The sequence below is a fragment of the Lepidochelys olivacea genome, assembly GCF_965140295.1.
Source record: "Lepidochelys olivacea isolate rLepOli2 genome assembly, chromosome: 2".
Taxonomy (NCBI): domain Eukaryota; kingdom Metazoa; phylum Chordata; order Testudines; family Cheloniidae; genus Lepidochelys; species Lepidochelys olivacea.
Window position 1 is genome coordinate 9,252,949 of NC_140412.1, and position 27,023 is coordinate 9,279,971.

Sequence of the window (27,023 nt, forward strand, 5' to 3'; positions counted from 1 at the left end):
AACTGAACTGGAAAGCTCCCGAGGTCAGGGAGTATGTTCCAGAAATAGGGACAGAGAACCTGTTCCTGATTATGGGGAAAACCAAAAATAGACAATTAAAGAATAACACAGAACCACACAAAGTTCAGCCTGAGGCTCCCTGGGAAAGATCCAAGGATGACAACATTCCAGAAAGTGTGGTCAACCAACCTTCTCTAATAACCACTGCTCCAGTGAGACACTGGTGGGCTGAGTTTACCATTGGTCTATTTATGGGCCTGGCATATGGACCCAAAGTTCAATCTCCCTTGAATGAACCTGTGACATGCTGATTGGCTGTGTCCCAGCCTTCCCCCGTTTGTTCTATTGTGCGTCTACACACGGTGTTCAAATATTGCATTAAGCTATTTATATCGAAATTTGGCAGCCACTGAAGAAAACAGCTTCGTAATTAATCATATTTGACACTACATTTACCGTTAGTGTTAATTTTCATGACTGAGGTGATTCCTGCCTCTGCAGCTGTGGATGAAATCCCCAATGGCGGGTGAAATTCTGTTCCGTAGCAGGGGGGTCTGCGGGGTGCCATACACATTCCATGCTCCTCAGATTAGTGCCCCCACAGCAACGTGCACAAGGGATGGGTGGGAATGGGACAAGGGGGCAAGGCTATGTAGATGCTCCTGCCTTTATCAACATTCCCTAGCCCTGCCCAGAGGCTGTATTACAGTCAAAGGGGCTACTGGGGTAGTGTCCATGAAGCGACTCCAGACACGCTCTGCGACCATTGCCTTGGGAGGCTTGTCTTGCGTTGGCACTGTTTCAGGAAGAAGCTCTTAGTTACTATTATCAATAAAATGGGTTGGATGGTTTGTTTGGTGAACTCCCTGTGGAAACGACACCCTCTCATTTGCTGCATTCAGTGTCAAAGAGGAGTTGGACATTCACAATACATGCACATGTAATGAGAACTGGGTTTCTTTATTTAGCCAGGTCTGACCAAAACTCAGAACAGATCATAATAATCCAGCTATCAAACCACTGCTACTGAGACTGATTCTGTGGTGAAACTTCTAACCACTTTTTGGCCTGTCTTCAACTGGTGCCAATCTGCTCACTCCTTTCAGTGTCTGAAAAGCTTGCAGCTGGTTAGCTAAGACTCTGCAATCATGCTAATCATAGTATTTGATATAGTGCCTCTCTTTCGAATATCTCAACTCCGTTTATGAACAGTAATTAAACTCATCATTCAGAAGCGTAAACTGATGTGCCGAGATGTTAAGTAGCTTGGATAAATTCATACATATGGGAACAAAACCCAGGAGTCCTGACTCTCTACTGATCTAACTTATGAGCTACTTGCCACTAGGCAGATAGCTGTCTAAACTTCTATCAACACCATTGTTCCAATGAGTAGGATTTTGAAAAGGGAAGGCATTTATTGATGTTTCTTCTTCCCAAACCATGGCACGCAAGTCATCTGGCACTTCAAAATGCCAGCAGATTCCACAGATTAGATCAAAAATTATTTATCGTTTGCAATGTGGTAGCACCCAAAATCTGTAAGACACAGTAGTCCCTGTCTAGGCAACTTCCTCCCTTTTTGCTCCCCCAATGTGTCCTCCTCGTACCATGCCCAGCCCCTGGTAGAGATTCAGGCTCTGTATGAGAGCTTGGCAGGAACAAAGCAGTATGTCAGATGGTATCTATATTAATGAAAGTGCAAAAGATGGTCTGCAGGACCTCTCGCCTGTCCCCTGAATTCACCAGCGGAGGAGGAAGCTCTTGGAGATCTTGATAAGAGCAATGAGACTAGACAAAGGCAATTTAAAACTTGACTTACACCCTGAAGCAAAAAATATGTCTCCTGATTTGTACCAAGGCGGGGAAGCTCATCTCCCCTATGGAGATAGGAAAGCTACCCCATGGCAATGGACACCGAGATTTATTGAGTAGAGATGCTTAGGCATTAGTATCACAGGGAAGGTCTTAAGTCCTCTCCAACATTTCTAACACTTCATAAACTTCAGACAGACTTGGGCGAGAAGCCAGATGCTTGCAAAGAAATTCTGAATGCTGAAGGCAAGAAGTGGAATTTTTTTGTTAGTATATTTTTTCCTCTTGGTTTCAATGCTATATTTAGGGAGGTGGGGGGAGGGGAGAGAGAGATTAGGCATTTCTTCATCTTCTGTAGTCACTCCAGTTGTTCTGCTCCTCATAACCGATGTCTCCTTTTGGGATATTGTTCAGCTCCACCAGGGAATTTTCTTAACCAGGGCTTCTGTAAAGGCAAAAGAGGAAAGCAGATCAGAGGTAAGTCAGCCTGTCACTTCTGAGGCAGCACATAATAATTATTGCTCTGATGAACAATGATCAGTTATTAGTCAGGGAGAATGACTGAAGTCGTTTCAGAAAAGGTTTGGAGTAAGTGAATCAATTCTGCTTGGTCATTCCGGGGGACTGAACTCAGCAATCCAGTGCTATGAGTTTGAGAGTCCCATAGCAGGCAGCTGTAGCCAACTCAGATCGTCCATGGATTGGGAGGAGAGGTGCAGATGTAGTGCACTCTAAACAGTGGGGTATATAAGCTCTCCTGGTCTTGATTTTCCCATTGCAGTAACTCTCTGGTTTTGGTTGAGTCACTCATTGCCCGTGAAGGGGGAATGAGTCCTGGCCGGACTCTGTTCCTGACTGTTCTGTGTGGCCTTGTGCACATCCCCTGAACTTCTCTGCAGCTGAGTTTGTAAAATGGTATCACCGTATTTATCTACTTCACAGGGAATTTACCTAATTCACAGTGAGAATTATTTAAGGTTTACAAAGTGTTTTGCATTGCTCGTGTGAAAGGCATCACATCGCCATTAACATCTGTCACTACTTTGGGTCTGTATTTGGTTGTTAAACTTGAATTCTTGTTAAAGTTGGCTTACACAGATTAAAAAGTAGGAAGGCCATGCTGCTCTGTGCATTGTCTCTTCACACATGGCACAGAAAGCTAGGCTTGCTGAGGGCTGGAGAATGGTGCAGGTCTAAGCTTGACGGCGCAGCAGAAAGTGAGAGAATCTTTCAGAACAATGCAGCTTTCCTTCTTTTAATAAAGTGCCTAGGTCACTATTAGAAGAAACACTTTAGCATGGTCATATGACATGCCCTTTTGATATGGCTGCTACTAGTGGGAAATTGGGGTAAAATACTCGATCCGTTGCTCATTTCAAACCTTTTCCTCAGGGAAAATTAAACTTGCAAAGCCCATACAGTTGGTCGGAATTGCAGTGAGCCTGGCACGTGTCTAGTGCTAAAATCCTATAGAACAAGAGGTGAAAATTTCACTAAAAAGAGTCGAGACTCAGACATTTGAGAATTCAACCAAGCAAACGTTTATTTCCTGTGAAACCTTTATTATCGATCTACAGAGAGAGAAATAGCAAGAAAGTCCAGTCCAATGGAAAGGGCAGTTGTTTGGGAGTCATAAAATGTGCAGTTTCTTTCTATGTATGCCACTAACCTGCTATGTGCCTCGGTTTCCCCGTCAGTAGACAGAGAATAAGGGTACTCGCAAAACACTTGGAGATCAAGGGATGAAACTGCTATTCTGAAGTATTTTGATTAGCATTCAGGAGAAGCAGTGTACACTTTGTCCTCTGCACTTTCACTCAGCATTTGAACCAAATTCTGGAGTGGCCAATAGTGTTCTCTCTAGTGGCAATGACTAAAATAAAGGAAGCCTATGTGGGGAAGTCATATGTTGGATGACATGCTGATGGAGTGATTCTCATAGGTCTGCCTTTGTTTGGCACGTAACCCTGGGCGAGAAAGTTAAGGGACCAAACATAACTCCCTGTTGAAAGGCTCTGCCATTCATAGCCCCAGCCAATTCTGCTCAGGCCTGTTGTCAAATCTAAGAGCAGCCAGGCAGCTGGAGGAAAAATAAAGAGCAGAACTTCACCTTAATACACAAATGGCTCATGGCTCAGAGGTCTTTCAAATAAAAGAACCTTCCCTTTCAAAAAGGTACTGCACAGATGTCTTTTGCCTCTTGTAGGGAGTTACTACGTAATAGAGATACAGAGATGATGGACAGCATGATGTAAGATGTATTTCTCGCCTCTGCTCACTAATCCATCTCACCCAGGTGTACTATTAGCATTCAAAATCTCTGAGCTTCTTTCTGAACGCGGCCCCTTTTTTAAAATAATAAAGATCCTGTTACAAAAAGGCCTGTCTTCCTCACAGACATGGACTTTCCCCCGGTTATACTGATCCCTCGACCGGGACTGACAGATCTCAGTCCTGGATCAATGAGGTCTGTATTCCCACACAATCTCCGGTCTAGAGACGAACATGGTGTCCACTGGAGATGTGTCATTCCAATGCTTCTCAGCGATAGATGGTGTTTGTTTCTAGCTCTGGCAGATTGTGAGATATTGAACCTTCCAAATCACAATGGGAGAGCTTAATAGATCATTTGTACAGATATGAAAATGTACCGCTCAACCTAAGGCTTTACAGGAAGAGGGACATACAAAATACTATGGCACCAATAAGATGTTTGAAAAGTCTAAACATTTCAGGAGCAACTCTTCTCTAAAACATGGCATGAACAAGTCTGTGGTGGCTTGAAGGCTTTATTGGCACTGAGACAGGCGACCAGGGTAATGTAACCATTTCTGATTCGTGATAAGAATAAACTCATAACAGCACTGACCATTGTGTGTGTATATTTAGTGACAGGCAAGTGACATATTTCTATATATATATAGGTCTTCTTCTTCCCTCACGTCTACTGGTGTAAATCAGGCGTAACTGTTGAAGTCCGTGGAGTTACACCACTGCAAAATAAACATAGTAATAGACAAGCCCTTGAATATTTCCTAGTATGCAGATTTGTATTTTCACAAGCTTCAGTCCATATTTTCCATGCTTGAGCAATGACAGGGCTGAAGGAGTGCAGCTCTTTCCGGGTTTTAAATAGAGTCTCCAGAGTGTCTAGCATTGCTGATATTTCGCCAGAGCATCAGCTTCTAGCCTGCTTTCAGAAAGAATGCATCTGTGCCCAACTGAATGGCCCAATTACACTTTAAAAAAATAATTCTGAAAAATTGAATTTGCCTTCTGTAATTGACAAAAATCCCTTTAGGTCTTTGGCATGACACTGATGGGACGTTAGGATATATAATTGCTGGAACATAGGTATAGTTTTCTGAGGGGATGCTCCTGCAATGTGATCCGTGAAGGATCCTGCATCCTTGTGGGTCAGTTGACAGGATCCTAGCCCTAGACTGCAAGCTCTGAGGAGCAGGAACTGTATACACCTGTATGCATGTGTAACCCACCGCTCAGTGTGTGTTGGTGCTGATCCGCAGAGCCGGTGAGCTGTTAAAGCCACAAGCTACAGAAGTTTGGTTCTTTAGCTCAAGTTGTAGCAGGTCATGCTTTTAGCTCTGGCAGGCTGCAGTTCAAACCCCAGTGTGCCAGCAGAGAGCGTGGATAATAATTCAAGGTCCATGAGTACTTCCATTCTAACCCCCTTTTCAGTTACTTTCCAACTTCCAAACTTTTCGCCCGTCAGAACAAAACTTTCAGGGCCTTGCTTTTTCCTTAAGTTTGAACAAAATACTTCCCCATTTATAAAACCCTGGTGACTTTTTTGAAGAGCTCTAAATGCCAACGTACCGAGGAAGCTTGGCAACTGGGGAAAGTTGCATTTGGCATGGAAATAGCCCTAACAGAAAAGAAATTCATTGGAGAGGTCTGGTTAAAAAAAAAAAAAAGCCGGGGCGGGGGTTTGATTTGACTAAGTTATGAGGGCTTGAAAATTGTCCTCTCTGCAGACATAGTCTAATTTTTAAAAAAGACTTGAAACAGGGTTTTTTTTCCTAACCAGCGTTCTGGGTGAAAGAACACACCTGACTAGAGTTAGTGTGGTGTGCGTAACCTTAACTGCAGCATCCTCGATTTGCAGGGTTTCGTTCTGAAAGCCAGATGCTGGCGTAACAGTGTTTTCTATGAGAGAGGGTAATAAATGTGAACAAATGTGAAAAGTGCTGAACTGATGTTCCTGAGTACTGAAATTCTCCAGCCACAGAGTGGACACTGAGCTTGGTAAAGGCAACTTTCCCCCATTCAACCCCAGCCTACCTGTCTCAACTGTGATATGATGGGGGCCAGACTAGGGCTGATTGTGATCAGTCAGGGACAGATTTTTAAAGAGATTCTAGCCACCAAAAGATGCAGCTAGGTACCTGGCAAGATTTTCAAAAGCATCTTGGTGCCTAACTCCCACTGGTTTCAATAGGAGTTAAGCACTTTTTAAAAATCTCACTGTGTCCATCTGCATCTTTAGGGGCCTAAATCCCTTCAGCCGCTCTGGTGCCTTCAGACCTTAGCTTCTGCTGAGAATGCCAATGAGGGTGCCACTTAGTGATGGGTCTTTTAGTGATGGAGTCAACTGTCCCCTAGAAAAACCAGCACATTCCACAAAGCCTGTGAGCTTCCCCCTGGATTTGTTTAGCTAGTTTCCTTTCTTCTGAACAGTTCTGAACTCAGGGTATTCTGCTGGCAGTATGCAGCATAGCCATCCTTTCCAAGCTCACTGAGATACACATGGCATAAAAGCTGTGCTCTGTCTACAGAAAATACCATATTTGGCCAGTTTGAGCCATAGTTGAGCAGGAACTTGCCAGCACGCGGATCTGACCATTTTAAATGGAAAGAGAGCGGGTTTAACCCTTCGTTTATAAATAAGATGATAAATCACTGGAGGAAATTTAAACACAGAGTGGCTGCAAAGCTAAACACACGCCGAAGCCGTTCCCAGAGAGCTGGGTAACGTTCGAAGGCAGGAGGTGGGTAGGAATTAGCCCAGCTGTTCAGATTCAGGGCTGTGAGACGGGGAAAAGCTGAAGCATTAACTTCGACTGTTTATTTGAATTACGCTCTGGCTTGTTTGTTAATGTTCTTTTCGGTCTTGGCTGTCGCACCATGTGGCTCTCTCGTTCCCTCACTCTGTGCCCCCGTGCCGAGATCCTGTCTGCTCATGCCGCTAAATAACCCTTTAACGGTGCACGTGCTGCTACAACAGAGCTTGGTTCATTCCCCCTGGCTGCCTGTCTTCTGCATCCCACTTTGCATCAGAGGGCCTGAGCCAAAGGCCAAGTGAAAAGACTTCCCTGGTCTTTGCTAAGCATTGGACCAGGCCCCTAAAGACGAGGCTGACGTCGATGTTCGCTGCAGAAGCAAAACTAAAAATGCAGTGAATGAAAACCTGGTGGTCAGCTCTGCCCTGCTGGGAGCGGCCCAACAGTCCCAGGGCTGAGCTACCGCTGAGAAATAAGCTGACAACAGGGAAAGAGACTTTAGGGTCTGGTCCAGCAAAGCAGCCGTCCGTTTCCTATCTGGAAATGGAATGGAATCAGGGCCGGCTCTAGGTTTTTTGCTGTCCCAAGCTGGGGTGGGGCCGGGGCTCGCAGGCGGCGCTGGAAGTGGAAGGAGCGATGTCACCTTCTCACAGTGCCTGCAGGGGCTTCCCCCCCCACCTCTCCCCCCCGGCCCGGCCGCGCAAAGAAGCCCCGAGATAAGGGGTGGCACAAGGCAGCGCAGCCCCGGCTCCCCGTCCGGACTCGCCCTCTCCTCCCCAGTTAGCGGCTGGGCCCTGGCAGCTCAGCATCCCGGGGCTGGGGCTTCCCCTTCCCGCTGCGGCCGGGGGCACGGCGCCCTTGCCCCGTCTAAGTGGCGCAGCTCCGAGAGCGCAACTGCCCCGAAAAGAAAGACTGGCCGGAGCGCCGCCCCTGGAAATGTGCCGTCCCGAGCACGTGCTCGCTTTGCTGGTGCCTAGAGCTGGCCCTGGATGGAATCAGCCCGTGGCATGGGTCAGGGATAAAGAATCGCTAAGAGAGTTGCTCTTCTAACACTGAACAAGGAGCTTGATCAGAATAAGGAAAACAATAGCAACCCTAAGCCTTTGTTTTCTCCCTTTCCCAACCCCCATCCCGCCTAGCTGCCTGCTACAGATTTAAAGAAACCAGGGGCATGTGCAGGCATTTAAATGTCACTGTTTTTGGAGGGGCAGGTTCTGTGCCCTTGCTGCAGCCCTGGGGCCGGGGGAGCTCGCTCTCCCCACCCCAGCCCCAGAAAGAAACAGCATACAGATCCTTACAACCTCAGGTGCTGAATCTGGCCTTTGATAATAAGGTATCTGACAGTGGTGTCGATAACTGAACAGTTAGGCTGACGCCAGATACTTAGACAATTATTAGGTCTGCAGAAATGGGTAGGAATTTGGGGGGAGAAGAAGCTTTTTCATGATATTATGATGCTTCCACTCTGCTGTCACCGCGACACGCAAATGAAAATAATTGGATAAAAAGAGAAATAGATCTGAGCAGCGAAGATCTGATGCAGTCCAGTTCCAAACTGTCCCAGCATGTCAGGGGTGCTTGAGCCAGAGGGGTAACATGGTCCTGTGAGCAGTGCACCCGGTTTGGAATAAGGAGACCTGGGAGACCTCTGGAGAGTCTTGACTCTGCCGCTGACTTTCTCTTTGCCCTTCAGCAAGTCACTTTGGACAAGATTACTAAAGGTGTTTAGAGATTGCTGCACTCAGCATTGCCATGCCCAACAGAGTTAGGTGCTTAAGTCTCATTTTCAAAAGGGATATAGGCACTTAGGAGCCAAAATCCCATTGGCAGCCAATGGGACTTAGGCTCCTCTGTGCCTAAATCACTTGTGAAAAATGAGACTTAGGCTCCTAAATCAGGTAGGCATTACAAAGTTGAGTGCAGCAATGCTTAAACCCCTACAGAAATCTGGGCCTTTGCCCCTCTGTGCCTCTATATCCCCATTTTACAGAAGAGGACAATATACCTTTTGTCAAGCCCTCGGAGCTCTACAGCTGAAAAGTACTAAGTAATATTAACTGGGATTTTGGTCCAGAGCCATCTCATTTTTAAAATATGGGTGGAGGCTTTTTAGTTTTTGCCTTACCAGCTCCCCAGTCCCTAACGCATATTACCAAGCGATGGGGGTAGAAAAATAATAGAATGTGACCCAACAATAAAAGTCCACTCACCTTATATTACAACTCTCCTGTAACGATTTCAATTCTGATCTGGAGAAGGTGCAAGCTCTCTTTTGCATGGGGCCCAACTTGCGGCTTTTGCATTGCCCGCTAGTGAGGAAACCTTTAGCGTAGGGGTGGCCAACCTGAGCAGGAGAAGGAGCCAGAATATACCAAAGTACACTGCCAAAGAGCCACAGTAATACGACAGCAGCCCCCCATCAGCTCCTCCCCGTCCCCGCTCCCAGTGCCTCCTGCCCACCAGCAGCCCCACCGATCAGCGCCTCCCTGCATCTCCTGATCAGCTGTTTTGTGGCGTGCAAGAGGCTCTGGGGGTGGGGGAGAGGAGCGAGGGTATGGCAGGCTCAGGGGAGGGGGGTGGGAAGGGGTGGAGTGGGGGCAGGGCCTTTTGCAGAGCCAGGGGTTGAGCAGTGAGCGCCCCCCGGCACGTTGGAAAGTTGGTGCCTGCAGCTCCAGCCCCGGAGTCGGTGCCTAGACAAGGAGCCGAATATTGACGTCTGAAGAGCTGCATGGGGCTCCGGAGCCCCAGGTGGGCCACCCCTGCTTTAGCATATCCTTTTGGGCTTTGTTACTGAGACCTTGGTACCAAGGCAGGCACAAGGGACGCCAAATAGAAGCCATCTCCACGCCATCCTGTATCTACTTTTCTCCGACACAGATCCTTCCCTTTTCCATGGAGACAAGCAGAGGCAGGGTGAACAGATCTAAACCAACCATGTTGGCCTCTCCCTTACAAAAATCCAACACTGTAAATTCAGTTTGGCAGACAAAGGGTTACCTACCACCTTTTGGATACTAGGTCTGCAAAGGCCAAGAGCTTGCTTCACTTTAAACTGGGGCTAGGTGAACAAGCCATATGATTTGCCTCAAGTATCTACAGTATATGAACAATATTCCTCGAGGCCGGGGCATGTCCATTTTATTTGCCTGTAAAGCACCATGCATACCTATGACACTCTCAATTATAGTGATAATGAGGCATGTTTACAGCATATTTTGCTCAAGTGGCTAACTTGAACTAAACTGGAGCAAAGGAAAATGTAGGGTGAATATTGGAAATTCCTATGCCAGAGGAAGAAAAATCGCACAGGAGAAGTAGTGGAAGCTCATAACTTGGGACATTTAAAACTAGACTGGATGCGTAGAAACGATGATAGACAAAGAGCAAACCGGATCACATGACCAAGGGCAGCTAACAATTCAAATTTGGCTGTCTCAGTTCCAAGGCTTTGTTCTCACTGCCTGATGTAAATTACAATGAAATATTTTTGGTGCCGTAATTGTCTGAAGGCGTCTATCTCCAGTGTTCTGCTTTCTCTGATTTGGATCACTGTGTCGGTGTGTTTTTCATTTTTATTCTCTTGTTTGCATTGTATCTGACTCTTACTTGGGGGCTGATCCAACACCAGTGGGCGTGTTTCTTTGACTTTCATGGGAGATTAGGCCTTTGGTCTCATATGTTTAATTCTGTCCTTACTTTAATATAAATTAAAATGCCATTGCCACCCTCAGTTCCAACTTGAGAGGCGGAATAGAGACTGTGTCATTCTGTATTTCAGACTCAGGTAGAAACTCTCAGATCGAGCCGGGGCAGAACTGGATTTCTATTTTTTTATCATTTCAACAGATAATATCAATGTTCATTTTAAAGCATTTTTTTAGCTTTTAATTATTTAAATTTTCACAGTGGCAGGAAGTTATCAGGGGGAGAGTCAGACAAAGCAGCAAACTTGTGGCTCTCCTCATCAGGGCAGGCCAGAGAAAGGGGATTCTGTTTCATGGAGCATTTTGATATTTCAGATTTGGTTTTGCCGCGATTTGGAACAAAACCCAACCATTTTGAAATTCTCCATGACTTCCCCAGAGCTGTGAACCTTGAGACCCCTGGAATCCCCAGCTCCAGGGCCATGCCCTTCATGGGCTACCCCAGAGCCACGGACCCTGAGATCTCCAGTTCAAGGGCCTTCTGCCTCATGGGCTGACCCTAGAAGCCCAGAAATTCCATGCTGCCCCAGAACCACAATCCAGGGAGCTTGGGAGCCAGTGCTCCCAGGACTTCCAGGTTCCCAGTTTCCCATCAGACCACCAGATAGGCTGCCAAAGAGCTGGGAACCTAGAAGTCTGGGCTCCCCAGCAGCCCGCCACTTCGCTGAAATTGAAGCAAAGCATTGCATCTAATCGGCATTCCTGGACGGAAACCCGTTCCCCTGGCGAATTTCCAACCCACTCTGCTCATTAGGTTGCATTTTACAGGGGTAACTATTAATAGGAGCTTCTTGCAGGCAAAGCAACGCTCGTTCTGTTTCCAAGAATTTCTCATGAGCAGCAGAGTGGTTGAGCACATGTAGAGAATCTCTTCAAATGCTCCAACGCTCACTTAGAAGAGCACTGGGCTTTCTAGAAACCTTCCCAGGCTTTCTGCAGATTGCACAGGACATTTCACCTTCTCTGACGGGAACTCCAAGGATATTTCAAGTTCTGTTAATTCTGTTTACATCTAAGTTTCTCATATTACTAAGTTTATTCATTGATCTCATGTGCTTTAAGCTCGTTTGGCCCAGGGCTTTCAGTATTATCCTCGGCTGATGCTCTCGGGGGGGTTTAACCCCCAGGTCCCAAGAGGCTGATTTGAGGTATTCCAGATGTTTTTCAAACCACTTATTTCAATCAGCCAAGTTTCCATATATATAGTTTTTATACCAATATGTTTAAAATAGTGGGTAAGTCGGGAATGATTTGAAAATTAAACTATTGGACCCTGGCAGTAGCAGCTTGGTTTGGAATCTCAAGGCTAATGTTGCTATGTCTACAAAGCTCTAGAAGCTGCTACACAGCTGACTGAGTCTTGGGTGTAAAATGAAGTTGTTCCTTATTTTTATGGCGAAGGTAACTGCCTGGAAACTATCTGACTGTATCTGAAGAACTCAGACCCTCTATCTGCGCACCCCAATCACAGGTCAGAGCACCAGCAGACACTCAAAGCAAGGCTCAGCCTCTGGTACACTCAACAGGGCACTTCTCCCTGTTCCCACCTGTCCCCGTGCCTCAGTGAGTCGCAGCTGAGAATACCAGATTCAGGACAAACTGCTGAGAAATAGGGCAGGCTCACCTCAAACTGGTGGTTATTCTATCATAAAATCATAGAATATCCGGGTTGAAAGGGACCTCAGGAGGTCATCTAGTCCAACCCCCTGCTCAAAGCAGGACTGGTTCCCAACTAAATCATCCCAGCCAGGGCTTTGTGAAGCCTGACCTTAAAAACCTCTAAGGAAGAAGATTCCACCACCTCCCTAGATAACCCATTCCAGTGCTTCACCACGCTCCTAGTGAAAAAGTTTTTCCTGATGTAAGCAGTGTCAGGATGAGCTCCACCCTGACATCTGGTGGTGAGGTGTGGCAAGTTGTGGAAAAGAACTTCAGGGGCCGATCTCATTTGCATAGGCACATCCACCACGCCTAGAATGAGACCATAGCTGCCCAAATGGTCACTTTGGCTGCTGTGGGATCCCCAGTGTCTCTGTTATTGGGGCAGGAAGAATAAATTGTTATTACCCTGATTATGGGAACTGTGCTTGGAACTGTACGTGGCCTTTTGTTATGATGGAGGGATTCACCATCAACTAAGTAGCACTCGCTAGGCAAGGGTCATGGGTTCCAAAACTGTGTCAATGGAGAGAGGCTGGGGACAAGTAGTAGTACTTGGTGGCATGGGCCCCTTGGTGAGGGCCTTACATGCTGATTGCACTTCCTCCTCTCTCCACTGTGGAATATCAGAGCTAATTTTGATTTCATTAGAAGTCTAGTTATAGGCTGCTGAGCTCACTTTGGGCTGACAGTGCACCAGCACTGGGGCTCCCCTACTATAAGCTGAATTCACCTAAGAGCTGAAATCACTGAGTGTTGTGTTAAGTAGTGGGGGAGCCTGCAGATATATTGTGGAGCAGTTTGCGGGACGGCTGGTGAAGCAGTTCGACGCGGAGCAGTGTGTGGATGGCAGGAGCTGCTTGTGGGCCGTGGAGCTGAGTTCGTGGGGCAGCTGAGCGAAGGAGTTCGTGGGGCGGCTGGCGGAGCGGAGCGCAGCTGAGCGAGGGAGTTTGTGGGGCGGCTGGCGGAGCGGAGCGCAGCTGAGCGAAGGAGTTCGTGGGGCGGCTGGCGGAGCGGAGCGCAGCTGAGCGAAGGAGTTCGTGGGGCGGCTGGCGGAGCGCCGCTATGGAGCTATGGGGCGGTCAGCTTCAGATCACGTAAGGTGCCTCTTACCCCCGTCCCATTTCCACCCAGGTTGGGAGGTAAAGCTCCGCCGATAAACTTTCGAACTCTGGGGCTGCCCTGACCAGGGACAGAGACTTTTGGGGCATTGGACTTTTGGGACTTTGGGTGATTTGGGGTTGCTGGACTCAAGAACCAAAGGGAAAAGGGCATGCCCCAATTTGCCTGGGGTGGGGTTGTTTTTGCTCATGGGTTGTGTTATGAATCCTGTTGGTGGTGTTTCCCCAACATAATGCCACATTGTTTCTCTCTGTTATTAAAAGACTTTTGCTACACTCAGACTATGTGCTTGCGAGAGGGGAAGTATTGCCTCTTGGAGGCGCCCAGCGGGGGTGGTATATATTTTTCCCAGGTCACTGGGTGGGGGCTCGAGCCGGTTTGCATTGTGTTATTGGAATGGAACCCCTAGATATTGAACCCGGCCCTTGTTGCTGCCAACTCTGACGGGCAGAAGGGTTACATTTTTGGGGGCTCGTCCGGGATCGCCTGGGTCAGTACCCCTCGCAAGCACCTGTTGAGTGATCCACTACATTGGGAAACAATTTATATTTTTTTGTTTGTGCTTATATTTTGAGGAAATTACTGTTTGTATAATGGCTAATATGTCAGGTTTGTTGGGCCCTGGCTCAGCAGCTTCTAGCTCGGAGGCTGCAGCCTCGGCTGATGATTGGACAAAAGCTCTGGGGCAAATATTGGAAAAGGTTGTGCTGCCCCATGCTGAGTCAGACTCTTGTCGTAAGTTAAGATTATTTGCTGGGGAGGAGGAGTTTGAACCCTGGTTAGAGCATACCACTGAAATGCTGCAAGAGTGGGCCGTACCAGATGCAGAAAAGCGAAGATGCCTTATAGAGAGCCTTGGCGGCCCAGCATTAGATGTGATTCGCACCCTGAAGCTCATTGACCCTGGGGTCAGTGTGAAGGACTGCCTAGAGGCCCTTGAACACAACTTTGGGAGCGTAGAGGGCCCTGAAGACAGCTACTGTAAGTTCCTTAATTCCCGACAACAAAAGGGCGAGAAGGCTTCAGCCTACATACAGAGACTGGAGAGACTGCTTCAGAGAGCTGTCATGAGGGGAGCAGTGACTGCTGAGCAGATGGATCAGACCAGACTGGCTCAAATTGTAAGAGGAACTCAGTATCAGAACCCGATTCTACTTCATCTCCGGCTAAGAGAACGACGGGAACATCCCCCAAGTTACTCCCAGCTGATAAAAGAGGTCCGAGAGGAGGAAGAAAGGCAGGCTGCCAGTGAGTTTTGGGAAGCCCAAACATCGGAGCCAGCCAGCACAACACCACTGCAAATGGCCAGTGTACTGATGGTGAGCACCAGAGAGGAACTTGCCCAACAAATGCAGGTCCTGACGGAACGGATAGCTGAGCTGCAAAGTACCGTTGACCGAGTTAAGACTTCTAGGAATAAGAAGCCTCAAACTGTGGCGATTGAGAAGCCCGCACTTAGAGCCACCATCCCCCCCAGGCGAAGGGGGAAAGGTCAATTCTTCTGCTACCGATGTGGTCAGGATGGACACAGTGCTGCCAAGTGCCGTAATGAAGAAAACCCCTCCTTAGTGTATGGAAAGCTGAGGATCAGTTGGGAGAGATCCGGTAGCTGCCAGAGGGTCTGGGGACGGGGACCCCCCAGGTCTGCAGGATTTGAAGATTCCCCCAGAAAAGACTGTCCAGCTGGGATCCCTGCAGGACTGATAGGGCCTCGAGCAGAGGTCATGGTGAGGATCGAAGGGGTGGAGTGTAAAGCAGTGCTTGACACTGGATCTCAAGTGACTATTATATTTCAGTCATTCTACCAACAGATGCTTAGGCACCTGCCTATACAGTCACTGACTGGCCTTGGCCTATGTGGCCTCAGCATGGATGAATACCCCTATCAAGGGTATGTCATAGTGCACCTGGAATTCCCAGAGGAGGTTGCTGGGGTAAGAGAAGAGGTAGACACAGCTGCCTTAATATGCCCTGACCCTAAAGGGACTTCCGATGTGTCTGTGCTGATAGGGACCAACTCCAGTCTCTTCAAGGTACTCGCGGATTACTGCAGAAGGCGGGCTGGGGACCAGTACCTGAATACCCTGATGATCCATACGCTTTGTGCTGAAGCCTATAGGAAAATTGAGAGCGCTAAAAGGGACACATCTGAGCTACCGCTTGGGGCACTGAAGTACGCGGGCACAACCCCCTTAGTAGTGCCTGCAAGGACGGAGCAAGAAGTGCTTGTCATGAGTACCTGTCTGAAAGGCAGTAAAGGGACGTTAGCAATGATAGAGCAGCCGATGGGAGGAGAGCTCCCTGAAGGAGTGCTGGTCCCCAGTGGAGTCATAACCCTACCTGCTGAAGCCCAGGAAAGGGTGACTATACTGATTGCTAATGAAACGAGTCGTGATATTTTTGTGAAGCAAGGACAAAAGATAGCAGACCTCTTTGAGCCTGAGTCGATTGTAAAACCCCAGTATGAAACTCCAGTTTCGGCAATAGACCCAGCAAAGTTTGACTTTGGAGATTCACCAGTGTCCGAGGACTGGAAAGATCGCCTGAGGAAGAAACTTTGTGAAAGATCCAAGGTGTTCTCACTGCATGAGTGGGATGTGGGATGTGCAAAAGGAGTAGAGCACAATATCAGACTACATGACTCTCGACCTTTCAGGGAGAGATCTAGGAAGATTGCTCTCTCTGAGATGGAAGATGTGCGACATCATCTTCAGGAGCTGGCTGCGAATGGCATCATTACAGAGTCCCGCAGCCCATACGCCTCACCCATTGTGGTAGTCCGCAAAAAGAATGGGAAAATCCGGATGTGTATTGACTACCGCACCCTAAACAGCCGTACTGTGGTCGACCAGTACACTATGCCTCGAGTGCAAGACGCCTTAGACTGTTTGCTGGGAAGCCAGTGGTTCTCTGTGTTGGATCTTCGAAGTGGATACTACCAGATCCCTCTGGGAGAAGAAGATAAGGAGAAGACAGCCTTCATCTGCCCATTAGGGTTTTATCAGTTCGAACGCATGCCCCAAGGGATTTCTGGAGCACCTGCCACCTTTCAACGTCTCATGGAGAAAGTTGTGGGAGACATGAATTTACTGCAAGTGTTAGTTTATTTGGATGACCTGATTGTGTTTGGAAGAACCTTAGAGGAGCATGAAGAAAGACTTCTTAAAGTGCTTGATAGGTTGGAGGATTATGGTCTGAAGCTTTCAATTGACAAATGCCAGTTCTGCAGAACCTCAGTGAAGTATGTGGGTCACATTGTGTCCCAAGAAGGTGTGAGTACCGATCCTGATAAAATAGAAGCACTCACTACATGGCCACGTCCAAGTAACTACAGAGAACTCAAGACCTTCCTTGGATTTAGTGGCTACTACCGCAGATTTGTGAAAAACTATGCTACGATTGTAAAGCCTCTGAATGATCTTACCAGGGGACATCAGTCCAGCAAGAACAAATCTAAGTCCAAGAATAAGGGGAGGTCCCCAAAGCCTCCTGTGCAGAGACACAATGGCCCCTTTGCACCATTTGGGCCACGGTGGGATGAGAGATGTGAAAGGGCTTTTCGAGAAATCATTACTTGCCTAACTCATGCTCCAGTCCTAGTTTTTGCTGACCCAAGCAAACCATTTATCCTGCATACTGATGCCAGTTTGGAGGGTCTGGGAGCAGTCCTGTACCAGGAAGTGGAAGGCAAATGTAAACCGGTAGCCTTTGCCAGCCGAGGATTGTCTGATAGTGAAACTCGCTATCCCACCCACAAGCTGGAGTTTTTGGCCTTGAAATGGGCCATCACTGAGAAATTTCGAGACTACTTGTATGGTGCTCAGTTCCAGGTGTGGACAGACAACAATCCACTGACTTATGTGTTAACAAGTGCTAAGCTGGATGCTACAGGGCAGAGATGGGTGGCCGCCTTGGCTAGCTATGAGTTCAGCATTCAGTACCGATCAGGGAGAAGCAATGTAGATGCAGATGCATTGTCCAGGCGTCCGCAGGCTCCAGAAGTTGCTGTGATACCCACAGATGGAGTGAGAGCTATTTGCAGTGTGAGTCGCCGAGAGCCAGAGGCCCGTGAAGACTTTCAGGGATGTGTTGCAGAAGCTTTGGGCCTGCCCCCTGAATGCATGCCTTCTGCTTCGGTGAACTATATTGCATTAGACCAATCTCCTTTGCCCATGCTCAATGCGGCTGACTGGCAAGAAGCCCAGCGGCAAGATATTGACATTCGTGATACACTACTTGCCAAAAGGGAGGGGCGAAGCCCAGCTGCGGTTGTCCCACCTAACCCGGAGGGTAAACTACTATTGAGAGAATGGACCAAACTAAAACTGATTCAGGGAGTGCTACACCGAATGACCACTGACCCTTTACAAAAACAACGAGCACAACTAGTACTGCCAAAAAAGTACAGAGCCCTGGCCATGAGGGCCCTGCATGATGACTTTGGGCATTTAGGGATGGAGAGGACCCTGGAACTTATTCGTAGTAGGTTCTATTGGCCCCGAATGGCTGAAGATGTTCGCAGGAAATGTGAGACTTGCGCTCGATGTGTTCAAAGGAAAACTCTGCCCACGAGGGCTGCATATCTCAAGAACATCACCAGCAACAAACCTTTGGAGTTGGTATGCATTGATTTCTTGTCTGTGGAGGTAGACAAGAGGAATGTTGGAAACATTCTAGTAGTGACTGACCATTTTACACGGTATGCACAAGCATATCCCACACGTGATCAGAGGGCCACCACCATTGCTCGAGTATTGTGGGACAAATATTTCTCAGTCTATGGATTCCCGGCTCGGATACACTCTGATCAGGGGCGGGATTTTGAGAGTCACCTTCTGAAGGAGGTGCTGAAGATAGCAGGAATTAAAAAGTCTAGGACAACGCCTTATCACCCCCAAGGTGATCCTCAGCCCGAGAGGTTCAATCGAACCCTATTAGATATGTTGGGAACTTTGCGACCAGAGCAGAAGGCAACCTGGAGCCAGCATGTCGCATTTCTGGTGCATGCCTACAATGCCACAAAGAACGATGCTACGGGAGTCACCCCATATCTCTTGATGTTTGGGCGAGAACCAAGATTACCCATAGACTTGTGCTTTGGTGTATCAGAGGATGGAGATAGCTATGAAACTCATCAGCAGTATGTATCCCGACTAAGAGAAAAGCTGCGGGATGCTTATCGCTTAGCTACCGCTGCGGCTCGGAAGAACGCAGACCGCAACAAACATCGATATGATGCTAGAGTGCGTTCGCAGGAGCTCCAGCCGGGGGACAGAGTCCTGCTGCGAAATTTGGGTATTGCTGGCAAACACAAGATAGCTGACAGATGGAAGGCAATACCTTACCTGGTGATGGAAAAGCTGGGAGATCTGCCAGTCTACAAGATCAAACCTGAAGACGGTCCAGGGCAAATAAAGACGGTGCATAGAAACCTTTTGCTCCCTGTGGGGGAATTGGTAAGCACCCCTTGTGAGATGGGCCACGGCAGGGCCGCCGGGCAGAACAGAGGTGCTAGACCAAAGCCGCCATCCAACACAGACAGTGGGCCCCCTGCAGCTAACTTACCCCTATTCTGCACATCTGAGAGTGAGTCTGAGGAGGAAGACACAACCCTGGTGTATCCTGGGATGGAGACAAGATTTCAGTCTCGATCAGCTGAACCAAACGAGAGTTTTCCCTCTTCCGCCCTAAACCCAATGGCGGAACTATTTAGGCCCATTTCTGATACCCCGGTGCTGCTGATGAGACCCCCCTGTGATGACACACACAGGTTATTGGACAATGGGGACAGACAGGTAGAGGATGTCCTGGGCACCTTGGACCCTCCAGCGTTAGAACTAGGAGTGCAGGGGCCTACGCCAGTAGCCGAGGGACCCTCCAGGGAAGCCTCTCCATCCGTCACTCAAGAGGATGTTCCCCCTACCTCGGCAACAGAGATTCTCAATAGACGAGACAGGGTGATAAGACCAGTGAAACGGTTAACTTATGATGCACCTGGGGTGACTAGTGAGGAGCCAATACATTTAGCACACAGGCTTGTGGAAGCTAAAGTGGGCTTCCTGAGGCCCTTTGGAGGAAACCAATGAGTTGGTATAAAGGGAGTGTGATTTGTCGGGACGACAAAGTCTCGGCTGGGGGGAGGATGTAAGCAGTGTCAGGATGAGCTCCACCCTGACATCTGGTGGTGAGGTGTGGCAAGTTGTGGAAAAGAACTTCAGGGGCCGATCTCATTTGCATAGGCACATCCACCACGCCTAGAATGAGACCATAGCTGCCCAAATGGTCACTTTGGCTGCTGTGGGATCCCCAGTGTCTCTGTTATTGGGGCAGGAAGAATAAATTGTTATTACCCTGATTATGGGAACTGTGCTTGGAACTGTACGTGGCCTTTTGTTATGATGGAGGGATTCACCATCAACTAAGTAGCACTCGCTAGGCAAGGGTCATGGGTTCCAAAACTGTGTCAATGGAGAGAGGCTGGGGACAAGTAGTAGTACTTGGTGGCATGGGCCCCTTGGTGAGGGCCTTACATGCTGATTGCACTTCCTCCTCTCTCCACTGTGGAATATCAGAGCTAATTTTGATTTCATTAGAAGTCTAGTTATAGGCTGCTGAGCTCACTTTGGGCTGACAGTGCACCAGCACTGGGGCTCCCCTACTATAAGCTGAATTCACCTAAGAGCTGAAATCACTGAGTGTTGTGTTAAGTAGTGGGGGAGCCTGCAGATATATTGTGGAGCAGTTTGCGGGACGGCTGGTGAAGCAGTTCGACGCGGAGCAGTGTGTGGATGGCAGGAGCTGCTTGTGGGCCGTGGAGCTGAGTTCGTGGGGCAGCTGAGCGAAGGAGTTCGTGGGGCGGCTGGCGGAGCGGAGCGCAGCTGAGCGAGGGAGTTTGTGGGGCGGCTGGCGGAGCGGAGCGCAGCTGAGCGAAGGAGTTCGTGGGGCGGCTGGCGGAGCGGAGCGCAGCTGAGCGAAGGAGTTCGTGGGGCGGCTGGCGGAGCGCCGCTATGGAGCTATGGGGCGGTCAGCTTCAGATCACGTAAGGTGCCTCTTACCCCCGTCCCATTTCCACCCAGGTTGGGAGGTAAAGCTCCGCCGATAAACTTTCGAACTCTGGGGCTGCCCTGACCAGGGACAGAGACTTTTGGGGCATTGGACTTTTGGGACTTTGGGTGATTTGGGGTTGCTGGACTCAAGAACCAAAGGGAAAAGGGCATGCCCCAATTTGCCTGGGGTGGGGTTGTTTTTGCTCATGGGTTGTGTTATGAATCCTGTTGGTGGTGTTTCCCCAACATAATGCCACATTGTTTCTCTCTGTTATTAAAAGACTTTTGCTACACTCAGACTATGTGCTTGCGAGAGGGGAAGTATTGCCTCTTGGAGGCGCCCAGCGGGGGTGGTATATATTTTTCCCAGGTCACTGGGTGGGGGCTCGAGCCGGTTTGCATTGTGTTATTGGAATGGAACCCCTAGATATTGAACCCGGCCCTTGTTGCTGCCAACTCTGACGGGCAGAAGGGTTACACTAATATCCAACCTAAACCTCCCCTACTGCAACTTGAGATCATTACTCCTTGTTCTGTCATCTGCTACCACTGAGAACAGTCTAGATCCATCCTCTTTGTAACCCACTTTCAGGTAGTTGAAAGCAGCTATCAAATCCCCCCTCATTCTTCTCTTCTGCAGATTAAATAATCATTAGATTGTACAAAGCCAGTAATAAAAGTAAACTTCGGTCTCACCACACTGGTTAACAAGAAGCAAAATATGCAGGCTCCTTTGGCATTCCAGCCCTTATTGCACCACTGGACTTTGTGATGAGTGGTTCCTGAAATCCAGTTTCATCAGACAAAGAGATCAGACCACACAGCCAGGTCAATATACAAGAACCACACTGCTGCCAATCCTTTAGTCACTAAAGTCTAGTTGTTTATTAATAAAGAAAAGAAGAAGAGAGTTAAAATGGTTAATAGAATCATATACCTACAATAATGGCAATGTTCTTATAGCAGGTTTTTAGCAGTGATGTTACAGACGGCTGGCTTGTAAAGTCTCTGGTAACTTCCAAAAGATTGGAAGTTCCTCAGTCCATAGTCCAATATGCTCCTTTTTGTTGTAAATTCACAGTCCAGAGAATCAGAGAAGGAAAAATGGAGTCATTTCAGGGGTCTGTGATACCCTTTGTCATGTGCCTGGAAATGTACAGTCCCAAACAAAGCTCACAGCACAGTTTGCGGGAAATTACTGGCACAAGATGGAGTCCAGGGCCTCAGGAGCATGTCACATGCCCTTACATGGCTTGCTGACTCACAGGGGCAGCCACTGGCCATATCCGTCCTAAGGTGTTCACAGAAAGACTTATCCAAGTGGAATGAGTTTCTCCTTTGGCCCGTTGTGAGAGGGAACTGTTCTTAATGGGCAATCAAGGTTGGTCATAGTTCAACCCTACAGCATCACTGCCAAAGCTCACTTCTCTGCTACCACTTAACCCCTAGACAACCCACCCCCAAGACAACACAGAGCTCTAGGCAGAGAGAGTGCCCCTGTGGGTCAGTCCCAGGCTGTGACACCATCACTTCTCCATGGCCTCACCCCTCCATCTGGAGTGGCAAAAGAAGGAAGAGAGGCAGGGACAGGGGTAGTGATCTGGGGCCCTTTCTTACATTCAGACTGCACCAGGCAGTGGGGAGGGTCCCAATATTTACATGCTGGCCTCTGAGCTGTCTCTGCCTGGCTGGATGAGCTGGGCATGCTGCACCTTCTCCTTCTGCCACACACAATCCTCTCTTGGGGGAGTATTGGCAGGGCCCCTGCTACTTCCAGGTGTCGTTAACGGGTCATTGATATCCATGGGACAGTTCACACCTCTCCGAGCAACCATTGTAGGCTCTTTGTATGCTCAGGGAGATGTTGCTGTCTTTGTACGCTCTGGCAGATGTTGCTGTCACTTCCAGGTGTAGTTAACACCCTATTGAAATTCATAGGACAGTTCACACCTCTCAGAGCAAGTGTCTCAGGCTCTTTGCACACTCAGGCAGATGTTGCTGTCTTGGTTATGCCCACTTCATATTTTCAATACCTTCCCAAGCTTGAGGGCTAGAAGCTTACCCCAGACCACTGTTGATGTGGCCAGTGTTCCCACACTGCCCCAAGGCCCACCTGCTGTGCTTGTCTGGCACTTTAATTATAATTATTATTTACTTATGGATTTGTATGAGAATAGTGCTGGGTGCCCCTGTCATTGACCCCGTTGCTCTAGGCACTGGACAAACACCGAACAAACAAAAACAAAAGGAGGACTTGTGGCACCTGAGAGACTAACCAATTTATTTGAGCATGAGCTTTCGTGAGATAGCTCACTTCATCGGATGCATCGGATGCAAAAGTACTCCTTTTCTTTTTGTGGATACAGACTAACAGGACTGCTACTCTGAAACAGAACAAACAAAGAGTCCCTGCTCCAAAAAGCTTATGCAATCTAAGTATGAGACAAGAGACACAAGGTGGATACAGACAGACGAATAGTGGAAGCACAAGGAAACAATCAGACACTACTGCTCAGCATGACAGGCTGTGATGTCAGCACACCAGCTGCCTAATTCTTGCCTAGATAGCATTTCTACATGTCCCAAGCTTCTGAGCAATAGGATTTTCCCCAGCCCGCTAAGTGAAGATTTTTAAATGAGAATGAAGAATTTGGAGACCATTTTTCCACCATGGTTGGCTCACCTCTGTGCCCAGTGGCATCAATCATACCACCTGTATGCAAGGAACAAAGTCACCCTGCTCTGGTCTGCCCAGTCCTTACTCACGATTCCTGTGAAACTCTGCTGAAAGATAGTGCCTCTCATTGACTCCCAGCAATAAGTGAGTCAACAGATCTGTGTCTTCTTTACTTTAAAAACTGAACAGATGTGTGCATGCCTAAAGGTACATCTGAACTTGGCGCTGGGGGTACGATTCCCAGCTCCAGGAGACATACCTGCGCTAGCTCTCATCCTACCAGTGTGCTAAAAATAGAGCATAGCCCCAGCAGTGCAACCAGCAGGAGGGGCTAGTTGCCCTGAGTACATGCCTAGGGTCTCTGATGGGCATGTATTTCGGTCTGCTAGCTCAAGGACAGCTAGTCCGGGTATGTCTCCTCAAGCTGGAATTCACCACTCCCCCCAGCTCCAAATGTAGACATTCCCTACATTCACTTTGCCTATTGCTGTACCTCTTGTCCATCCACAGATCTTTCCCTCCTTGTGGTTTGTTATCCCATCATGTTGGGCCGTATCTATAATATGGAGTGTAAGCTGTTCAGAGCAGTAGCATGACTCTGCTTAGCTTGTGAGATGTGATGTGATCGCAGACTGAGATGGTCTGGCTGCAGGCCCCTGGGGAGATATAATTATCCATAGATTCCCAAGCCAGAAGGGACCATTGTGATCATCTAGTCTGACCTCCTGTGTAACACAGGCCATGGAACTTCCCCCAGATAATTCCCAGCGCAGATCTTTTAGCAACACACCCAATCTCGATTTTAAAATTGCGATTAATAGAGAATCCACCACAACCCTTGGTAAATGCCTTCAAAATGCCTCGTAATGTGGCTGCAAGTGTTCTATTCTGTGAACCCCTGCACATGCCTGTAAATGTCTCTTTGCTGTTGCTTCCTTCTTCCAGGTCCCCAGAGCACTGAGTATGCACGCCTCCTCCACCCGAGTACCAGCCCTTAACCTTCTCAACTCCACGAGGGCGCCCAACTCTAGCATCTCAGATGAGGACAACTTGTTCAACAAGTTCATCCATCTGGACCAAGAACTTTACCAAGACTTCTACAGCCTGTGGATAGCCCTGATGGTGGTAAATGCCATCATTTTCCTGGTGGGAGTTGTGCTGAACAGCTTAGCTCTCTACGTGTTCTGCTTCCGCACCAAGACGAAAACCACCTCTGTCATCTACACCATCAACCTGATCGTTACTGATCTACTGGTGGGCTTCTCCTTGCCCACCCGAATCATCATGTACTACACTGCAGGGGATTGCCTGAAATGTTCCTTTGTTCACATCTTCAGCTACTTCGTCAACATGTACTGCAGCATTCTCTTCTTGACGTGCATCTGCATCGACCGGTACCTGGCCATCGTGCAGGTAGAAGCCTCACGTAAGTGGAGGAACCCCAGCTGTGCCAAGGGGATCTGTGTCTTCATCTGGGTCTTTGCAACTGTGGTCACTTTCTCCATCCTGACCATGGCGATAACCTTCGCACCCTGCTGCCTTGCCAAGATCTTTGCCGTGATGGTCTGCGAGTATTTCTTCCCACTCATCATCATCACCTTCTTCACCACCAGGATAATGTGTGCGCTGTCCAAGCCCAGCCTCATGCACCAGAGCCGTGAGAGGCGAATGAGGGCCGTTCAGCTCCTCACCACCGTTCTCATCATCTTCATGATCTGCTTTACACCTTTCCATGTGCGCCAGGTGGCCATTTCCATCAACCCAGACATGCCCCGTGACATCAGCTTAATTGTCTACCATGTGACCATGACTCTGAGTAGCCTCAACAGCTGCATGGACCCCATCGTCTACTGCTTTGTCACCAACAACTTCCAGTTGACCATGAAAAATATCTTCAGGAAGTCAGAGCCTGAGCAGATAAGTGGGGACATTATCACTATGAACAAGAGCTCCAAGGGCTCAGGTACAAATGCGATCATTGCCTTCTCAAACACAATAGGCAGCCCTTTGAGCTTACCTTCAACAAACAGTACACAGATATAATCAGCTCCTAGAGGGACATGCTACAGTAAGCCAGTGTGGAATATTGCTGGGCTGTCTGGTACTATTGCCCTTGGCCTCTTGTTTTCAAATACGAGCTTTGGAGCGACTGTGTTAGAATTTATTCCACGAGAACATTATGCTCTTTTTGGAAAGAGGAACTCTCAGTGCCATTAGTACCAATACAAAAGAAAGTCCATTAATTACAGTTCACAACAGGAATGCTCTGTTTGCATTTTAATATAGATGTTTTACTAGCAGCAAATCCCTTACTGTTGTGGTCTTTCTTTCACTGTTTCACACGGCAGTGTGACAGTAAGATACCAAACTGCAGGAGGACTTAGAAGGCCATAAACACTCTTCTTGTCGGTGAAAGCCTCCCAGCCTCGGGAAGGAATATTGTTGTTGAGTAACGCGGATTCTGCTGACCTTTCCAAGCTACTAGAGACAGCAAAGATTTAAGACACCAAGCAGAGTTGTCAGTTTGAGGTGACTGAACTGAAGCGGGACAAAATAAATCTAACCCACTTGTCACTAGCAGCTATTCAGTTGTTTCTGAAACACATCTGAACTTCCTCAGGGAAGGCACTCTAAAGCAAAACAATATCTCCCCCACCCCCCCAACACACACACCCTTAATATATCAGCTATAAGGAGAGGATTTGTATGACTTTATATAATATATAAACATGCAAGGATTTGTATTGCTTGGTTCAGATTATTCAGTTGGATCACCAGTTTCCTTTTGTTTCAGAGAGGCATGGAAAGAAGCTGTCCAAGCATATGTGATTTCTTGGAAACTCTGTTTCCCACATTTGCTACCTCTTCTAGCAAATCGGTGGTGATGAAAAGCAGAACTGAAAGACGAAGATGTGTCAGCCTTGTTTAAGTTTATTTTGTGATGCAGCATTAAATTAGGGTTTGCTATAGCAGATCCTACCATTGGTCCAACTAATCTGTATCTACCTTTCCTTTAAGGCTTCAGAGGAAAGCAACAACAACAACAACAAATCCCACAACTAACTCCACAACCCCATAAAATATCTAGGTTGAAATCCATCTCAGGGCAGAACCTTAGGCATAATTTAAGACCTATGTTTAGGATTTAAATTATGTTGAGGGCCTTTTCCCAGGGAAGAACTTCACCTCTTTCAAATTCCGTCATGCTGTTCCTGGGAAGGGATGAATTCACTCCTGATCCCCTGCAGCAATCAGTTTACACCCCAAAGCAGGCGGGTAGGTTTACACCCTTCTTGGAGCATGAATTATCCTTTTCATCGTGCAGTGTCATAAAATGAGCCAACCCTTTGTAAAAATCCCATCGCAATGTTTGACTCACAACATCGGCGCAAATGAGAGTCCCTATTTCAATATTACAGTGCTGGCTAGTGGCTGTATCGTTTGCATTCTATATTGCACCATTTAAAAGGCATAAGCATGAAAAAGCATCCCAGAGAAACAGCAAGACCCAGAGCATGAATGAAAATGATCATTGCTGTGATTATTCTCCTAGTGGAAATGTCACTTGAAATATTTTCAACGGGTTCCACCTGGCTAACTAGGTTTGAGGAACAGAGCAATGGATCTATTGGTCTGTTGGTTACTGGGACTACTGGTCCTCCAATTTAAACCAGTAGAAACCAATTGAGACTAGTTAAAGGATTCTAATGGAACCCACTGGAATTTCCACTAGCAAACTCTGCACAGGAGCCAGCAAAGGAGATCTGCACGCCAAAATTTACAAATTAGGGTCAAAACCTGCTCTTGCTACAGGGAGCCAAGCGAAGGAATGGGGCAGTGGAGTTTGTGCAGCTTTATGTGTCCCATTTCTTGCTTGTGGGGAGAAGTCAGGGATTTCCCCCTCAAGGTGCTCCCCCACCTCAGTCAAGTGGCGGAAGGTCTGGGGGAGGTAGGCGCCTATTCTTGGCAAGCCCCAGGA

At 47.9% G+C, this 27,023-nt stretch overlaps 1 protein-coding gene across 2 annotated transcripts in view; it reads left to right on the plus strand.

Moving 5' to 3' along the window:
* Positions 1 to 25,649, plus strand: part of GPR20 (G protein-coupled receptor 20) — a 46,170-nt gene extending 20,521 nt beyond the window's left edge. Inside the window, exons 1-2 of one of the 2 annotated variants that reach the window (XM_084621021.1) lie at positions 2,015 to 2,292; positions 23,990 to 25,649. In XM_084621021.1, the coding sequence (XP_084477147.1) occupies positions 2,053 to 2,292; positions 23,990 to 25,087 (1,338 nt within the window). In that variant the 5' untranslated portion in view covers positions 2,015 to 2,052 and the 3' untranslated portion in view covers positions 25,088 to 25,649. Of the gene's footprint in view, positions 1 to 2,014; positions 2,293 to 23,989 lie in introns of those variants that run through there. The other variant, XM_084621022.1, reaches the window with a different exon arrangement.
* Positions 25,650 to 27,023: the final 1,374 nt, after the last annotated feature.